The sequence below is a fragment of the Aptenodytes patagonicus genome, chromosome 6 (assembly GCF_965638725.1).
Source record: "Aptenodytes patagonicus chromosome 6, bAptPat1.pri.cur, whole genome shotgun sequence".
NCBI classification, from domain to species: domain Eukaryota; kingdom Metazoa; phylum Chordata; class Aves; order Sphenisciformes; family Spheniscidae; genus Aptenodytes; species Aptenodytes patagonicus.
Genome location: NC_134954.1, coordinates 35,386,125 through 35,401,364, shown reverse-complemented (window position 1 = coordinate 35,401,364; position 15,240 = coordinate 35,386,125). Strand labels below are relative to the sequence as shown.

The 15,240-nt window shown below is 48.2% G+C and overlaps 1 protein-coding gene across 1 annotated transcript in view; it reads left to right on the top strand.

The window, feature by feature from the left end:
* Positions 1–14,953, top strand: part of VWC2L (von Willebrand factor C domain containing 2 like) — a 56,655-nt gene extending 41,702 nt beyond the window's left edge. Inside the window, exon 4 of the mRNA XM_076342106.1 lies at positions 12,793–14,953. Coding sequence (XP_076198221.1) covers positions 12,793–12,941 — 149 coding nt within the window. The 3' untranslated portion in view covers positions 12,942–14,953. The remainder of the gene's footprint in view (positions 1–12,792) is intronic.
* The last annotated feature ends 287 nt before the right edge of the window (positions 14,954–15,240 follow it).

Genomic DNA, 15,240 nt, shown 5'->3' with positions numbered 1-15,240 from the left:
TCCACGTTCAAAACCTTCATCAGAAAAAGCTGTTGCCAGGTGGAAAAAAGAAAATGCGATCGTGCTGATGCTCTCAAAGCGTCACATTTCATCTCACACAGGTGGAAAGGCTTAAAGGCATTTTTCTACCAATTGACACATTCCCACAGTCATCTGGATTGCGATGAAGCTCTGTTTTTCAGACAGGTGCTGGAGGTTCATCCTGAGCGTGTGGTTTCCCGCAGCTGAAGAAACCCTTCTGCCACTTGACAAGGGGTTTGCGCAGAGATTTACTCATACCAATGGGCAACCATTGCCACAACTAATGTGCGTAGCGGTGCGACTGTCATCGTGCATTAACCACTGTGGTTTCATTATGCAACAGTGGGTTGGGTTTTCAGTAGGCTGCACATCTAAATGCACAACTCAGATAAATATATAATAATCCTGGTTCCTTTTTTTTCCCCTCATTTTGCATTTTTTTTCCTCATCTTTTATACAAAATTAGCACAGTCACAGTTTCCACTTCATTTATGACTGATATGAAAAAATAACACCCCATAAAACATCATGCACAGCTGTAGTGACCAAGTTAGATTCAATTCTGGCTTTATATTGAGTTGATGTGCAGCCAGCTCTCTTCCATACATCATCTGTGATTGTAGTTAAGGATGAAATACTGTTTTAATTCTTACACCAAATGTGGGGGGGGTTCTGAAGAAAAAAGACATAAAAATGTTAAAATGGGCCATAAAAATCATTAAATTTTCACACCGAGCACAACCAAGAGGTGAATAAGTTGGCTAAAAGCTCAAAAGACCCAGAGAAAAAGTCCCGGTTGTTATTCTTTCGTTGTTAACACTGGCCTTTGAATGGCAGAGAGCAAAGACTTGGTACTTTGGCAGTCGAGGGCTATTTTGCCACTTGCTTCCCTAGGTAAGGGTTTCCCCTCACGGCTGCGTGGATGAAGAGCTGTTGCTGCCTGCTGGAGCTGCTGCTCGCTGCCAGTGTCCGAGGACAGTGCCTTGGGAGGTGCTCCAACACTGTTGCAGTGGGCAGGATGAACATCCAGCCAAGTTCCCGGCCAATTTTGCCGCTCTACATCCCAATTCCTTTCTTGGGTGACCTGTGAAATAGCGGCTGTAAGGGCATGGTCACCTGGGCCAAGCCTGTCCCACAGTGTGCGTTGTCCCATGGCTGCTCTCAGGACCCAAGCTGGCACGGTGAAGGCAGCAGAAGCGCAACAGCACATTATATATATACCCTCTGGGTATATATTTCTTCACTTAAAGGTTTAGTCTCTGGAAGGTTCAACTTTTCCTCCCTTTGGCTGTTGATTTTACCGGTAACATTGTTAGCTGATGTGGTATTTTAATAGTAGTTTTATTAATTGATTTCTTTTAGATTAACCTATTTTATACCAACTCCAAAGAAAACCCCCTCACCTTATTTGCCATGTTTGAACCATTAGAAGAAGTAACGTACCTTCAGCGCTGTTGGAGTTCATTTGGGGAAATATCTATTTAGACAAGTTTTTAAAAAACTGTTACTTACCTGAAACGTTATAGTGACCTAGGAGTAGCTTTCATTGCCTGCAATTAAAATCTACCTATATTTTTTAAAAAAATCTCTGGTATTCTCCCAAAGCTTTATGCTGTCTGCAAAGAGATTTTTAAGAACTAATCCTTTCCATTTGGTCAGGTAAATGTTGAAACATGCATTTCACATTTAATAGATGGTTATTGCTGTCTTTGAGGTGTTACTGTTTTCCTTCTTCAACCTTGAATGTACACAGTAAAAATCTGATTCAAAAAGGCTGTTTTATATGCACAGTAGCTGCCTGTGCAATGCTGAGCACGTTGCCTGTGCGGTTTTTCACCATAAGCTAAAATTTTCAGTGCTGATTAAGGTATTTGCACATGTAGCTCCTTTTAAAATGAAGAAGAATTTGGTGTGCAAATCCCATAGGTGACTTTGAAAATGCCAACCTGCATTTTATATTAAAAGAGAGAGGGGAAACCTTATGTTTAAGGCAAGGTCTGTAGCCCTGTGATTTGCTCTTCTGCTGTCTGAGAGCGGGTCCCGAGACACATCATGTGTTGGTTTGGTGGAAGTGGTTCGACTTCAATGCTGCCCTCAATTCAGGTGTATTGTTCAATCAGCAGAGTGGGTAAATGATTTTGAACTTTATATCAGCTGTTAATTTGCACTGTAGCAGTGCCTAACCCTGCTGGTCAACAGTCCATAACCCACCACTGGATTAGAAACCCAGTAAAATGGGGAAACCGGGGGTGAAGTTTTGCAGGGAGTTCAAACTGCACTCAGGTGTGCTCCCAGCTTTGGTTTCAGTGCACTTGGGATCAGAAACAGAGAGGCTGGATGCACGGGCTTGGGGGAAATGCCCATATGGTGAGGCAAATACCCTTAATCTAAAGTAGCAGGAATCATACCACTTGCCCTATTTTCTTTAGCATGCCCAGATCAGGTTTATCAGATTATCTGCACTAGTCTTGGATTGTTAAAAACTGATTTAAAAGATTCGCTCTCATGGTTGAGACTCACAGTAGTTTATTATTGTATCTCAATCCACAATATTCCTGCTGGAGGAAAAGTTCTGCTCCTTCTGGGCTTTAACCCTGGGAATTGCCCAGTTTGACATCCCCCTCATACCTGCCGACGGCAGTGTCAGCTGTCGGTCATTGGCACTGCTTGTGACTGATCTGTTTTCTGCAGATGTCTGTGCTGAACGTGCATTTTTCTCCATCATCTCCATGCTGCCTTCCCCGTAGCAAGCCATGCCAAATGTCTAATCTAGAGCTTTGCTGCCACCCCGGCGCGGGCAGTGCTGTCTGTCAGAAAGCAAACGACGGCACTGCCCAGGAATGGGCAGGTTGGAGGTGACCACCAGCCTTGGGCTTGGTCCTCCATCGTCGTGCTCATCCCACACACATGGCGGAGGAAGAGGGAAGTGGGGCTGCAATTTTTGGCTGGTGCTTTTTAACTGTCAAAAAGCCGCTGTCTTTATTTACTTGCTGAGTAATCTCAAGTCTGTCCGCACAGCTCAGATCTGTATTGGCGCTGGTAGACGTCACCGCTCCCAAACAGACTGCTTTTAAATTGCACCCATAGATCTTCCTTGCACCAAAACATTCCTGCTCCAGCATTTAGTGATGCCTGAAGTTATGTCTCCACATCAAGTTAAGTAACTGTGCTATCAATAAGGAGGAGTAATGTGGTGTATTCCTTTCTGGATGTCTCTCTGTCCCTCATTTGTTTGCTGCTCCTGATTAAGACGGATAATGAGCTATCGGTAATTTTCTAACCACGGTGCAAAGCAGCGAGGATTAAATCAGTCTATGTCACTGGGAGCCAGGTCATAATTTAGGGAACTTGAGTGGGCCCCCTGCATTCATTAGACTCCAAGGCAGCGGATGCTTGGGGTTGACTGAGCAAAGCCCAGATGATGTGAACATCTCTGCATGTGGAGAGCCAGAAGGTGACGTGAGGCCACCAGGAGATCCCTGTCCCGCTGGTCTGGCTGAGAGCTGCAGGTGTGTTTCATCTCATTTATTGTGCTGACTTCATCGCTGGTGAAAGTCAGTGGAAAAGCTCCTGTTGCCCTGAATTTAGCTTTTCAGCTCAGTCTCGCCTTTTTAATGCACTCCTTTTAATGATGTAGGGCTTGCTTAGAGTGAGCAACTTGGATTTAGGTTGGAGAAGGATACTGCAGATACATATATATTTTAATGCAGAGATTAAATAACTTTTAGGCATCTTCAGGCACCCAGCAATGTGAGTTACGGCTGGAAAAATCTCTCATGTAAATAGGCAGTGCTTGAGAAGAGCTGTTAGCATCATCTTGTGAGGAGTGAAATATGCAGGAATGATGGAAAAGAGCTGCAGATCAGCTTCGGAGGAGATTAATTCTTTGGGGCAACAGTGCACAAGGTTGAAAGCTCGTGGATGGCTAGGAGATACCACCAGTTGACTCCAGGGAACTTTTAGCCAGAGCCAGCAGGGTTTGTCCACAAATAAAAAAAGAAAAGGCTCTCATTTTGCAATGTTTTAGGCAACAGAGTGAAATTTGGGGTATTTACTGGAGGTGCCATCTCTCCATGGGTGGCTGGACAAGGCAACAAAGGAAGAGTGAACCTTCCGCTTTGGGGTCACCTCGAGGAGTTAACACTTGTTACCATGGCTAAGAGCCATCATCATGCGATACTCTACCTAAAAGTGGAAACATCCCAGGCAGAAAGTGGCCTCATCACAGAAATATCACCTGGTCCATCATTGCATGTGGTTCCTTTCAGCAGAGAGGACAGGAGTGACATGCCCACCTCGCTGGGAGCTCTTTACAGATAAGCAAATACTGTCTGTGCTGGTGAATGAAGACTGGAGTAGGCTGAGATTTGGTGGGAAAGCTTGCACAAACCTCCTGTCCTTCTAGGAAAACACTGGCTGAAAGCAAATGAACAAAAAAAAAAAAAGCTGTGGGAAATGTATCTTCCAAATTTCCTTGGCTTTGCTTATATGTATATAGATACATACCTACATACTTCAGGTCTGTGTAAGGCTTTCTTTTGGGATTTTAAAACATCAACAGCAACAAAAAAAAAGAGGCACAGAGGAATTCCTGAGCTTTTGAATGGCAGAGGGGCTGGGGGGCTGCTGGGGGCAACACTAGCCCTGTGCTCGCTCACACCTCCTCCCCAAAGCTTTCCATGCCTGCCTTGGTTTTCATCCCTCAACTCATGGGGGAGGATGGGATGAAACCCGCAGCGATTTCACCCCAGCATCCACTCACTCATGGGCCTGTTGCCAAAAAAATGGCGTCGCTTTTGCCTTCCTCCCCCCAGTTCACCGCCCACCCCACCGCGAGACTGAGCCCCACACCTGCCAGATGGAGACACCGCCTTTCTGGCAGCTGCTCTGCTGGGTGGTGCTTCCTTATACCCGCAGGATGCAATTGCCATCCAACAGGTCTGCGGCAGCGTGGCGGCGGGGATTAGCAGACGATGGCTTGTTTGTGCTGGTGACCAACTTTCACCTACCCACACTGAAAATATTGACGTGTTCCAGCGCGCAGCACTTCCAAGCTAAGATGTGCAGCCAATTAGCATTTGGGGTGGCAGATGGCTCTGCAAAGTGTTTTGCTTACAGCAGCGAGGACTGACACCTCCAGCATCCCCCGCCTGCCTGCTGTAGGGATTTTTGATTTGCAGCGCTGAGGCTGGTGCAGTTTGGTAGACTTGACTCCCAGTCCCTCCCAAAGACGGAGCAGCATCCAGATTTTATTGGGGTGGTGGCTGAGGTGTTGATGCAGCCTCCACATTTGGGTGCAGGCAGCTTAGGAGAGCTCGTCTGCTGCTGGAGAGGGTGAGCGGGCTGGAAAGGGGCTTTCAAAGTCTTGCTGGTGATCCGGTTGGGGGCACTGACCTGAAATGGTGCCATTTCCAGCCCTGCAGGAACCTTTGAGCAGGTTGGGTGGGGATGGACTTGGGCTATAGGGGAGTCCAGGGTGGGTATTTTCACTTGGTGTATGTATTGGGAATATGTGGGATGGATAGATGTCCCCTAATCTCCAAAGAGCTGTGTCCTCCATAGCCTGGGGACACGGACATCACCTCCGAGAGCAGGGAGTAGGCAGAGCCACAGTGTACTCCCCTCCATCGTGCCACCACCAAGAAGCAACTAGCCACAGACCAGGGGTTAGACTTGGGCATTATCAGGGTGTAAACTCACTCCCCCACATGCCACAGTCATGGCAGCCCTGTTTCCAATGCACCCTCGGGCTTCAGTGGTGCTTTGAGCCAGGACCTTTGCCTTTAGCTACTTTCTAACACAAAAGAGCTCCAGCGCTGTTATCTTTTGGTGGGGTTTTCAGCCCCCCCCGCAGAGCATTGCCAAATTTCATTTTCAGTAAGGCAAAGCTCAGCATCCGCAGCTGACTTCTTTATGTCTCACCTCCAGCTTCACCTGCTGCCTTCTCCTCCCCGCAGGGAGAGGGGGGCAGGCAGTCTTGGTACTAGACGGTGAAAACAAGATTTCTTCCCTCTTCGACTCGTTACTTAAAGCCACAAATTGAGGTCTTTTCTTGCAATCTGAAGTGATCGCATAAATAGCGTTGATGGAGCTAAAGGAACATTTGAAAAGATCCTGCAGGATCAGCAGAGAGGAGCTGTGTTAACCTCCAGAAATGGGGCTGTCATTGAAAACAAGATGCTGTTTTTTCTTCCCCCTGAGCGCAGAGTTCAGCCTGGACGTGGAAAATGTCGCAAGGTGCAGGCAGCTGGTGATTTCTGCCCTCTGCACCAGAGCCTGGGCGTCACTTGTATTTCTGCTGTGTTTTGCCTCTTTCTCTGCTGGAGGGTTGTCCACAAGCATCCTTGTGCACGTTTCAGGGTGTAATCCTGACATGGTCATTGCTTTGTGAGTGTTTTTTTTCAGCTGAGCGATGCTGGGAGTGCCGGACGCCGGCACTGGAGACCACGTGGCTATGGCATGGGATGGTGATGCTGCAGACCGTGTTTCATGGAGACATGCAAAGAAAAATCCACCTTCCCACTGAGAGGACATTTGGCCATGTTCACTAGAAATGGCTCCCCCAGTTTGGTGCAGCTTGCCAGCAGTAAATTCCCATGCCCTATTGCATTCACGGTCAAGCTCCAGAAGCAAAGTTGTCAAGACTCATTCAGCTGAATGAGCATCCATGGGGATGTTTTTAGGCTGTATCCATTCCTAAATACTGTTGGGAAACACCACCGCCTTCTGCTTATCCCTTGCAACTTTAATTGTGGGGCACATCACACGGGAGCCTGAGGAATGGCTGGCTAAATCAAGTTGCTATTTAGCAGCTACCTAAACTACCGGTGCAAGGTAGATAAGCGTAGCCATCAGCACCTCTCTCCTTGACGTTACCCATTGACTGAATAAGCTGAATTCTCTTGGAGCCAGCCTTAATATTTTCTAAAGGGATGGGGAGGCTCTTAAAGGAGTGGTAGGAGACATAGGTTTATTGTCAGAAAATATTTAACTAAGAGGAAAATACCACTCCTTGCTGAAATAGGACATTGTACCATGAGAAGTTCCAGTGAAGGTGATGAGCTTCGCTTGGTGCAAGATGCTATTCAGGGCAAATCTGAATATCACAGTTGGCCTGAAGTGATTTGTGCTTGTTCGCGATGCTTAACATTTGATTTCCTTTTATTGCTTCTTTGCACACACGAAGCTAAATTCAGAGCTGCTGTAAGCCACAGGCAAAGATGTTGCGTTCAGTAAAACCCACTCCAGAAGCAACTGGGAGCAGCCTGCAGCCCCCAGAAGCCAGGCTGGTGTTCGGCACCGAGCAGCTCCAAATCATCAGCGTGATGCTGCATGCTCAGGGCATTGGAGAGCATCAAACCCCACGCTCCTGCTATTTTCAGCTTTAACTCACCGTCCATGTGGGGTGCTCTTGAACTCACATGTTTTCCTCTGCATCCCCATAGTGCTGTGGTGGGGACCATGCAGATGTAGTTTGCTGGGGAGCTAGGATGGCTGCTCCTCATGCATTTGGGACGTGAGTTTTTTCCAGCATGATAGCGTCTGATCTGGGGATTTTTGGGTTGCTTTGAAGTACCACCATGCCACTGAGTCACGAGAGGACTTGATCTCACACCCTTGGGTAGCGTTGCATGACATAGCAGGAGCGCATTAATGCCCACGCATGGGATAGACATATTCCCTCCGTACCAGGGGTGCAGTTCAGCATCACAACATGGGTCGTCACCCAGGTATCTGGTCTTACACGTACAGTTGCAAAATTTGCCCTCACTCTTCCCGAACAACAAACCATATATGGTTTTTCTCTTTGCGCTACATCTCTCCCGTCAAAACAGCATCTGAACGTCCCTAATATATCTCCATAAAAATCTTCACAGTTGTTCTAGCAAACAGCCCAGAGCGCTGTGGTCTTTTTTGAGTATTAATTATGTTAAGCAAAGCAAATCTCACAATAATGTTGTCTGTGGGAGCAGCAAACTTCTCCCATCAGTCTCCCTGAGCAAGGCAAAAAGGGTGTTTACTGTCCTGTTTTCATCGCAGTCATGGCTTAAGATGCTTTTACAAAGACCAGGACGACAGCCCTTGCCCAAAGCAGCTTCTTGTTCCTACTGCTATTATCATAAGTAACTTTCTTGATGTGCTTAACATGTCATCAAATGTCTTCCTTCGAAGAAGAATAATTTAAAAAAACATTACTGTGCTGTTCTGTCCCATTCTTTGTGATTTTTTTACATCAGTTCGGCAGATGCTGGTTTCAGCCTGCTCCTCTGAGCAGCACAAAGCCACAGTGGGAAAAGCTCAGGACAGTCCCCGGCAGCATGGGTTTGGGGCACTGAGCTTTTGAAATGTTGGGAGGTTGTTCTAAGGGAGGAAAAAAAAATGTTAGAGAACTTAAAGGAGTCCTGTTAGCTCTGCTGCAGAGCAAAAACAGGACTTTATTTCTTGTGGCCTTACAGGCTGCAGCTCCTCTAAGGCACATCACAAAGCCACGTAGCATCCCCAGATGCTGGAAGGCAGTGGATTAGCTGTCGGCTCCATAATACCCAAGGTCGCTGGAAAACTCCACGGTGACTTGTGCCATTGCATAGAAAATGTCATTTGTCTGGGGCAAAACTAAATTTCAGCAGTGTCCCTCTCTGAGTGCATCTTTCTCATGCCTCAGCCACAGGTGCGATGCTCACTGCCTCCCATTTTGGACCAACAGGATCCACTTTTCCAGTATAAAGGTGGAAGAAGTTTAGATGGGAAAAAAAGGGGGCTGGCTGACAGCGACTGTGCTGGAAAATTGGATTTCAGTGATTCCAGTCAGTGAGAATTTAAGTTGAATTAGCAGAAATGGAGTGTGGAAATTTTGCCTTCCGTTTGAAATCCACGTTTCTATAGGGGTGGGGATAGCAGGGCGGGGAGAGAGGATGCAAAAATGCTCCATCCAGCTTGCTGTCATGGACAAAAGAGAACAGTTCACTCTGGCAATGCAGAGGTGGCTATTTTGAGAGAGTGGTGAAAAAAAAAAAGGTCCAGAGCAGTGGTAGTGTTGGTCTAAATTAAAAGTACTAAGGTCTGACAGAAGAGATGGATGTCCCAAAACAGCAGCAAAACATCTCATAGGAGGGCAGATATCAGTAGAGCCCAAAGCCAGGCTTTCATCCATTTTGCTCAAAGGCAAGAAGGAAAACGAGCCCACTTGCTGCAGTTTTCCCCTCGGTTCAGCCTCTGAACACAGCTCCTTCCTTAGGTGTGCTCAGGTGGTTTAGCCGGCCAGCCCAGGGATGCTCGGTGCTGCTTCAGTGAGGGCTGGTTTGGCCATCCCCCGACATTCCTCCCAGCCTTCAGTTCCTAGGATTTATCCAAAATAGCCGTAGTTTTTCCTCTTCCTTTCACCCAGTCTCTTTGGGGGGGAGGGGATGGCAGCATCCCAGCCCCTTTGGGGGAGGGGGTTGGCAGCATCCCAAGGATTTTCTGTTAGACACAGAGGCACTTGCCAGGTCCTTCCTGGCTCAATAGATGCCAGAGATCAAAGGGGCAGATTATTAGTGTTTAATTACTATTTTGCAGAGCTGCCCTGTGTCCTTGGCCAGGGCAGGCACGTTGCTGCTGTGGTGCTGTCCCCAAAATGGGTCATCCCCTCTCTGCCAGGGACCTCAAAGGCACAGGTGATGCTTTTAGTACCTCTGCCTCATCCATCTCCTCTTTTCGTCGTGGTGTCTGCTTTCTGCTTCTCAGCTCTGGGATAGGCACATTAATGAGGGGTGTTTAATGATTTTTTTTTTCCATATGACTCCCCTGGGTTCCCTCTCAAAAGGGAGAAGGGACCTGGGGCTGCCGGGAGGAGGATGAAGGGCAGCTGTGGCTGTGATGGGAGCAGCTATGGGATAGACAGATAAGCAGGATGCAGGGAAAAATAAGCTTTTCCCTAGTTTGCAGTTCCCCTTCAGCCAGTCCCAACTCACTTGTCCTCGGCTGACCATGACCCCGAGCTGTGCTCTGCCCCTGCAGCGTTTCAGTGCAGGGATGCAGCCAAAACCCTATGAAGGGGATGTGGGGTCCCCAAACCCAGGCCAGGCGGCGAAGGTTGGCCCACCTGTGAGTGAGAAAACACACCGGGTCCCGTCGCTGCCGGCTTCCACGTTTTCAGCCACGTTGAACAAGCTGGTGGTGCTATAAATCCGCCGTCATTCAGCACCCCAAGAAGGCTGTGTCTGGAGATGCATGTGGGTGTCAAGGCAGTGTTGGCTTCTCAAATGAGATGATTAACAGGCAGCCGCAGGGCAATAAGAGAGAAAACAATCTTCCCCTTTCCTTGCCACCCTAATCTCCGGAGGAATCTTTTTGTTTAAATTTTAATGAAAAGGTTTTTTTGCTCTCGGAGCACGGAGCAGGCTGTTGTGTGAAGGCTGCCCATCCTGGACATCCCCAACATTGACAGGCAATCAGAGCATCCTATTAAAGAGGGACAGGCACTTACTTCAACTTTAAATATGGCCAGATACAATTATTGGCATTTTCATTGCATTTGAGCCCCGGACATTTAACGGCAGAAAATGAGCTGACCTGATGGCGAAGGCCACGCTGCATGTCGTCACACAACAACACCCACCAGACTTGATGAAGCAGAGAATTAAAATCTGTGATGAAGAGCACAGGCAGCGGCATGGGGCAGCCAGCGCAGGGACCCGAAAGCTGTGGGAAGAAGTGACAACTTCAATGGGTTGCCAGAGAAATACTGCAGTTGGGATCACAGCCTTTCCAACGGGGATCGTGTCTTCCAGAGAGATGCCAACTTCAGAAATCTTCAGCTCATGACCAAATTGGGTCATGACTTTTTCAACCACATGCATGTAAAGAAAAACACATGTATTATATAGGTGTGCATACACAGAGTTTGGCTTTTCTGTATCGCTGCATGTCCTTGGCTGGTAACTCCTGGCTTTGAAGTTCTTTGCACCATGGAATGACTGAGGTTGGAGGGGACCTTTGGAGGTTGTCCAGACCAAAGCTCAGCTCAAAGCAGACTTAAAACATCCTCACGCCCAGTGCAATGGTCCTCAACTGCCAGCAGACCAACATAGCCTGAACTCTAGTTCAACAAGTGATTTTGAATTTCCTTGTTTGGAGCAAAAGCCTGCTTCTTCCTGGCATCCTGATAGACTCACATGCTGGCCAGGCGAAGGAGGAAGCATCATCCCCCGTTCATGGAAAGACACAGACCTTCCCAGCACCACAGCCTGCCTTCCCAGGTCCTGCCTGTGGAAGGAAGTAGCAGCCCTGGGGTATACCCCGTCACCCCAAATTCTGGTACAGGAGCCATCAGAGGCATCTTTCTCAGGCCCTTCTGCTGTGGTTACATTAAGACAGATGTGAAAAGTTGCTATAGAACTGATCTCCATTTGAAGAGGCCTTTAATAAAGGCGGGATGTTGCTTAAACACAAACAATGTTCAGGCACCATTTGGCTCAGCAGCAATCTGAATTGCCGACGTCTGGTTAAGCCCAGCCGTGTCAAACTCGTGGCCTGTTGAGCTTAAACATAGGGTCCTGAGGAGCATCTTAATAAAGTCAGGGCACTAATAATCAGCAAGGTGAAATGAATAGTTCTCTGAGACTATAAAAGGTGAGACCCAAGCATAGGGTTGGCTACAGCTCAGCCTGTTTCCAGCTACGTAGGGACCCTATTTTCCCTTTCAGTCTTAAGCCTTATTTTAAGCACTAAGAACTTGCCTGTAATTTCATGTCTGTACATGCTCTCATCTTTCGAATGCGTCTTGTGCACCGGAGGCATAGGTTAAAACCGGTGGCCAGCCGAGGGGTGACATTTCGGAGCAGCACTCAAGCCACGAGACACTTTTCAAATGTCTTCACGCTTCCCTGATGCCACGAATGCAACCACCTTGATTTTTTTTGCCATGTGCTGCTGGCTCTGACATTAATTCCCGGTGCTAACTGATGCAGGAGCAAGAGGGGAGGGGGAGAGGGTTTGCAGAGAGACAGCTGGGCAATGGGTATTTTTGGGGCTTTTATGAGAAGGAGGAAAGTAAGATCCTTGCTGACTTGCTGCTCAGCTTTGATATTGTGTAATAAAGAAGCCAAAAAAATTACCAATAATGAGCAGATTAAAGGAATCGCCTTCAGAAAAAAAACAGATTTTATCAGAAACCTTATTTGGGAGGTGAATTATTTTTGTTAATTTGATGCCACCAATCATTTATGGTTAACAGCCCCGAGCTGGTGGGGGTCCCTGGGGTTACTGGGTGTTCAGGCACGGCTGCCGCGATCCTGGGGGATGAATCGGCTCTGGTCCCTGCAGCTCAGTGCAGGCTCACCAGGCTAGAGCAGCGAAGGCTGGTCTGTGTCCTGATGCTTCTTCTCATAGTCTTGCCCATCTTGCAGCCAAATCTTAGGAGAAAGCGATACTAAATTAGTGGGCAACTGAGTAGTAAAAGCTGGGTGCATCGATGGGGCATCCGATGCCATTTGTACTAGGGGTTGGTACAGAAACAGGAAAAAGAAAAATGTTTCAAGATTTTTGGTTTTTTTTCTTTATTGCCTGAGGGCACTAAAAAAAACTGAGACAAGTGATTGGCATGGGGCAAAGGTTTGGCACTGAGCGGGCTGGGAGAGTTGCTGATTTCAGCAGCGGTGACATTGTGGCCAGAGCACAGCGAGGAGCTGGGGCTGAGCACCTGCCTGCTCCCAGGCACTTATAGCAGAGCTGCTACATCCAATTTAAAAACAAAAAAGTATTTATTTCTATTACTCCTGTGTGTTTTTGCAGGTCCGAACTGCTTTGCAGGAACCACAATAATTCCTGCCGGCATCGAAGTGAAGGTGGACGACTGCAACATCTGCCACTGCCACAACGGGGACTGGTGGAAGCCAGCGCAGTGCTCCAAGCGCGAGTGTCAGGGCAAGCAGGCTCTGTAGCGGCAAACCTCCCTGCCAGTGGCACCGCTGGCAAAACAACTCGACGATGACGATGACGACAATGGTGAAGGAACGGCTTTGACGCTGCACACGCGTCCAACCTCCCGCCTGCTGCAACAGGGTCACCAGGAAAATCTGCAAGGGTTTCACACAAGCAGAGATTTTACATGCGGGGAAGGGTCTCCCTCTCCCCACTCTCCTGCTCTTCTCTCGCTTTACACACTATGTAACCGGTATCTAGGTATCTGCTCTGCTTTTGTAATTATCAGTGCTTGATAGGGTTCTGGTGGTCAGATTTGGGGAGGAAAAAGCAAAAATGTCCCACACAAGTTCTTGGACTGGTGACGCCTCCGAGACGCTGATCGATTCACCGCTCTCACTTTCTACAATGTGGATCGTGGGGTTTTCACATTTATTTATTTAAGGTTTTTTGCTATTGTGTTTTGGGTTTTTTTAAAGCCTCTTCCTAAGCTGGGATTGTTGTGGCAATACAGCTATGAGTGAAGCGATGGATCATTTTTGTCATGTCTGTAAGGAGGGGGCCGGTAAGGACAGGAAGGAGGTAGAAATTAAAAGGGGAGGAAGGGGTTAAAAAAAACCAACTGGAATGTAACCTGCGGAAGGACCAAGGTAGATGCGCAGGTATACGACCGGACACCCAAGACGCAAGCTGTATCTGTGTTACACTTTCTCCACTGAGTGGGGACAATAAAGTCGAAGACACCTACACAGTCACTATGACCTTGATCAGAGCCAGAGCCAACACCGGCTGTGTGGGCAGGCGGGGGCGGCGAGCCAGAAAGCATTGGAAAGGCACCAAGAAAGCAACATCTTCCCTGGGTTGTCTCTGTGTGATGCCTGGCTGGGGCGTCGGTGGTGGAGCAGAGGGAAGAAGGTCCCACCTGCGCCACGGCTCTGCCAGCTCTTGGCCTGAGCAGGCATTCGCCTGCCTTGCCCCACCCCTGTTTTGCCAGCACCGAGGCTGCTCTCGCTGGAGCAAAGACCATCGTTTCATTGACTTCAGCGACAGCAGGACTCAGCCGCCATGAGTCAAAATTAAAATATTTCATCCCCTGTCTGCCCATCGCCCTTAGGGAGGTTTCCAGAAATGTCCCATCACTGTACCACCACTAAACCGGCTCAGCTGGTGGGCAAGACCCTTTGCTGCAGTGTGAGGGAGCTGCCCTGGCTCTCCCCCAGTCCCAGGACCATCCGTACTGCTGGGGATAAAGCAAGCTAGGGTGCACGGGGGGCTGGGGACAGGCTGGCCACATCCATGGGAATCGGCTCCTGGTGAAGGGTCTCTCCAGAAAATGGCTACGTGCCTGCCTGCTGGAGGAGACGTCCCTGCGGTCCCTGCCAGCAGCCTCCGTCGCTCCGAGGAAGGGTTCCCTTTGGGCTTTTTGGCACCTTTTGCTTTCTCAGGCTGCGGCTTCCAAGCAATACTGTGAGAGAAAAGCCACCAACGTCATTTCCCCACTCTGCCCTGCCCAGGTGAGCACAGGAGCCTTTCCCATCACTGTCCATGCTTGGTTTGCTGCTTTTTGGTCACGGCCATTAGGGCGACAGTGCTCATTTTGTTCAGACTCCAGTCCAGCACCTGCTCCTAACAGCAACGGCAGCAAATCCTCCTTACAGCATCCTCCACCGAAGTGGATCAGCACGGTCGGTCTCAGTTTATGCACACTGTTGCCTTTATATTTTTATTTCTTCTCCATTTTCGTGTTTTACTGGAGGGCAGGGCGTAGGACGAGCACTAGCGCAGTGATTGCCATATTTCAGCTGAGCATTGGCTTCCTGCGATTTGAACTGGTACCATTAAAGAAGTCATCGCCACATTTCTTTGTAAACTGTTGCCTGTCAATGACTATCCGGTTTCAAAATTTTCAAACAATAGTGTGCCTGAAACTAGTGAGAAAAAAAAAACCTGTAAAAAATGGGGGGGTCTAGAAACAATATTTCATGTGTAAAAGACTATATTATTAAAAAACTATTTTGTTAAATATAAAGTGTGTGAACCAGCAAAAAAACCCCAGAATTATATATTTGTGGCATATTTTACTCTGCTGATCTTCCCCCCTCAAGCTCCCTATTCCCCATCTCATCCCTTGCTCCAGCCCCCAACTCTCTGCAGTGTTGGTGAGTGCAGCAATGCAGCTGGGGTGGGAGGAGCAGGCTTGGAGCCTGGAAATAGCTGCAAAAGTCCTACAGATGGGATGGGTTGCCCAGGTAGCTCCTCAGCAGTAAATCAGTAAATCAGCTTTGCTTTGTCACAGGATACCTGCCAAACTGGGATTCC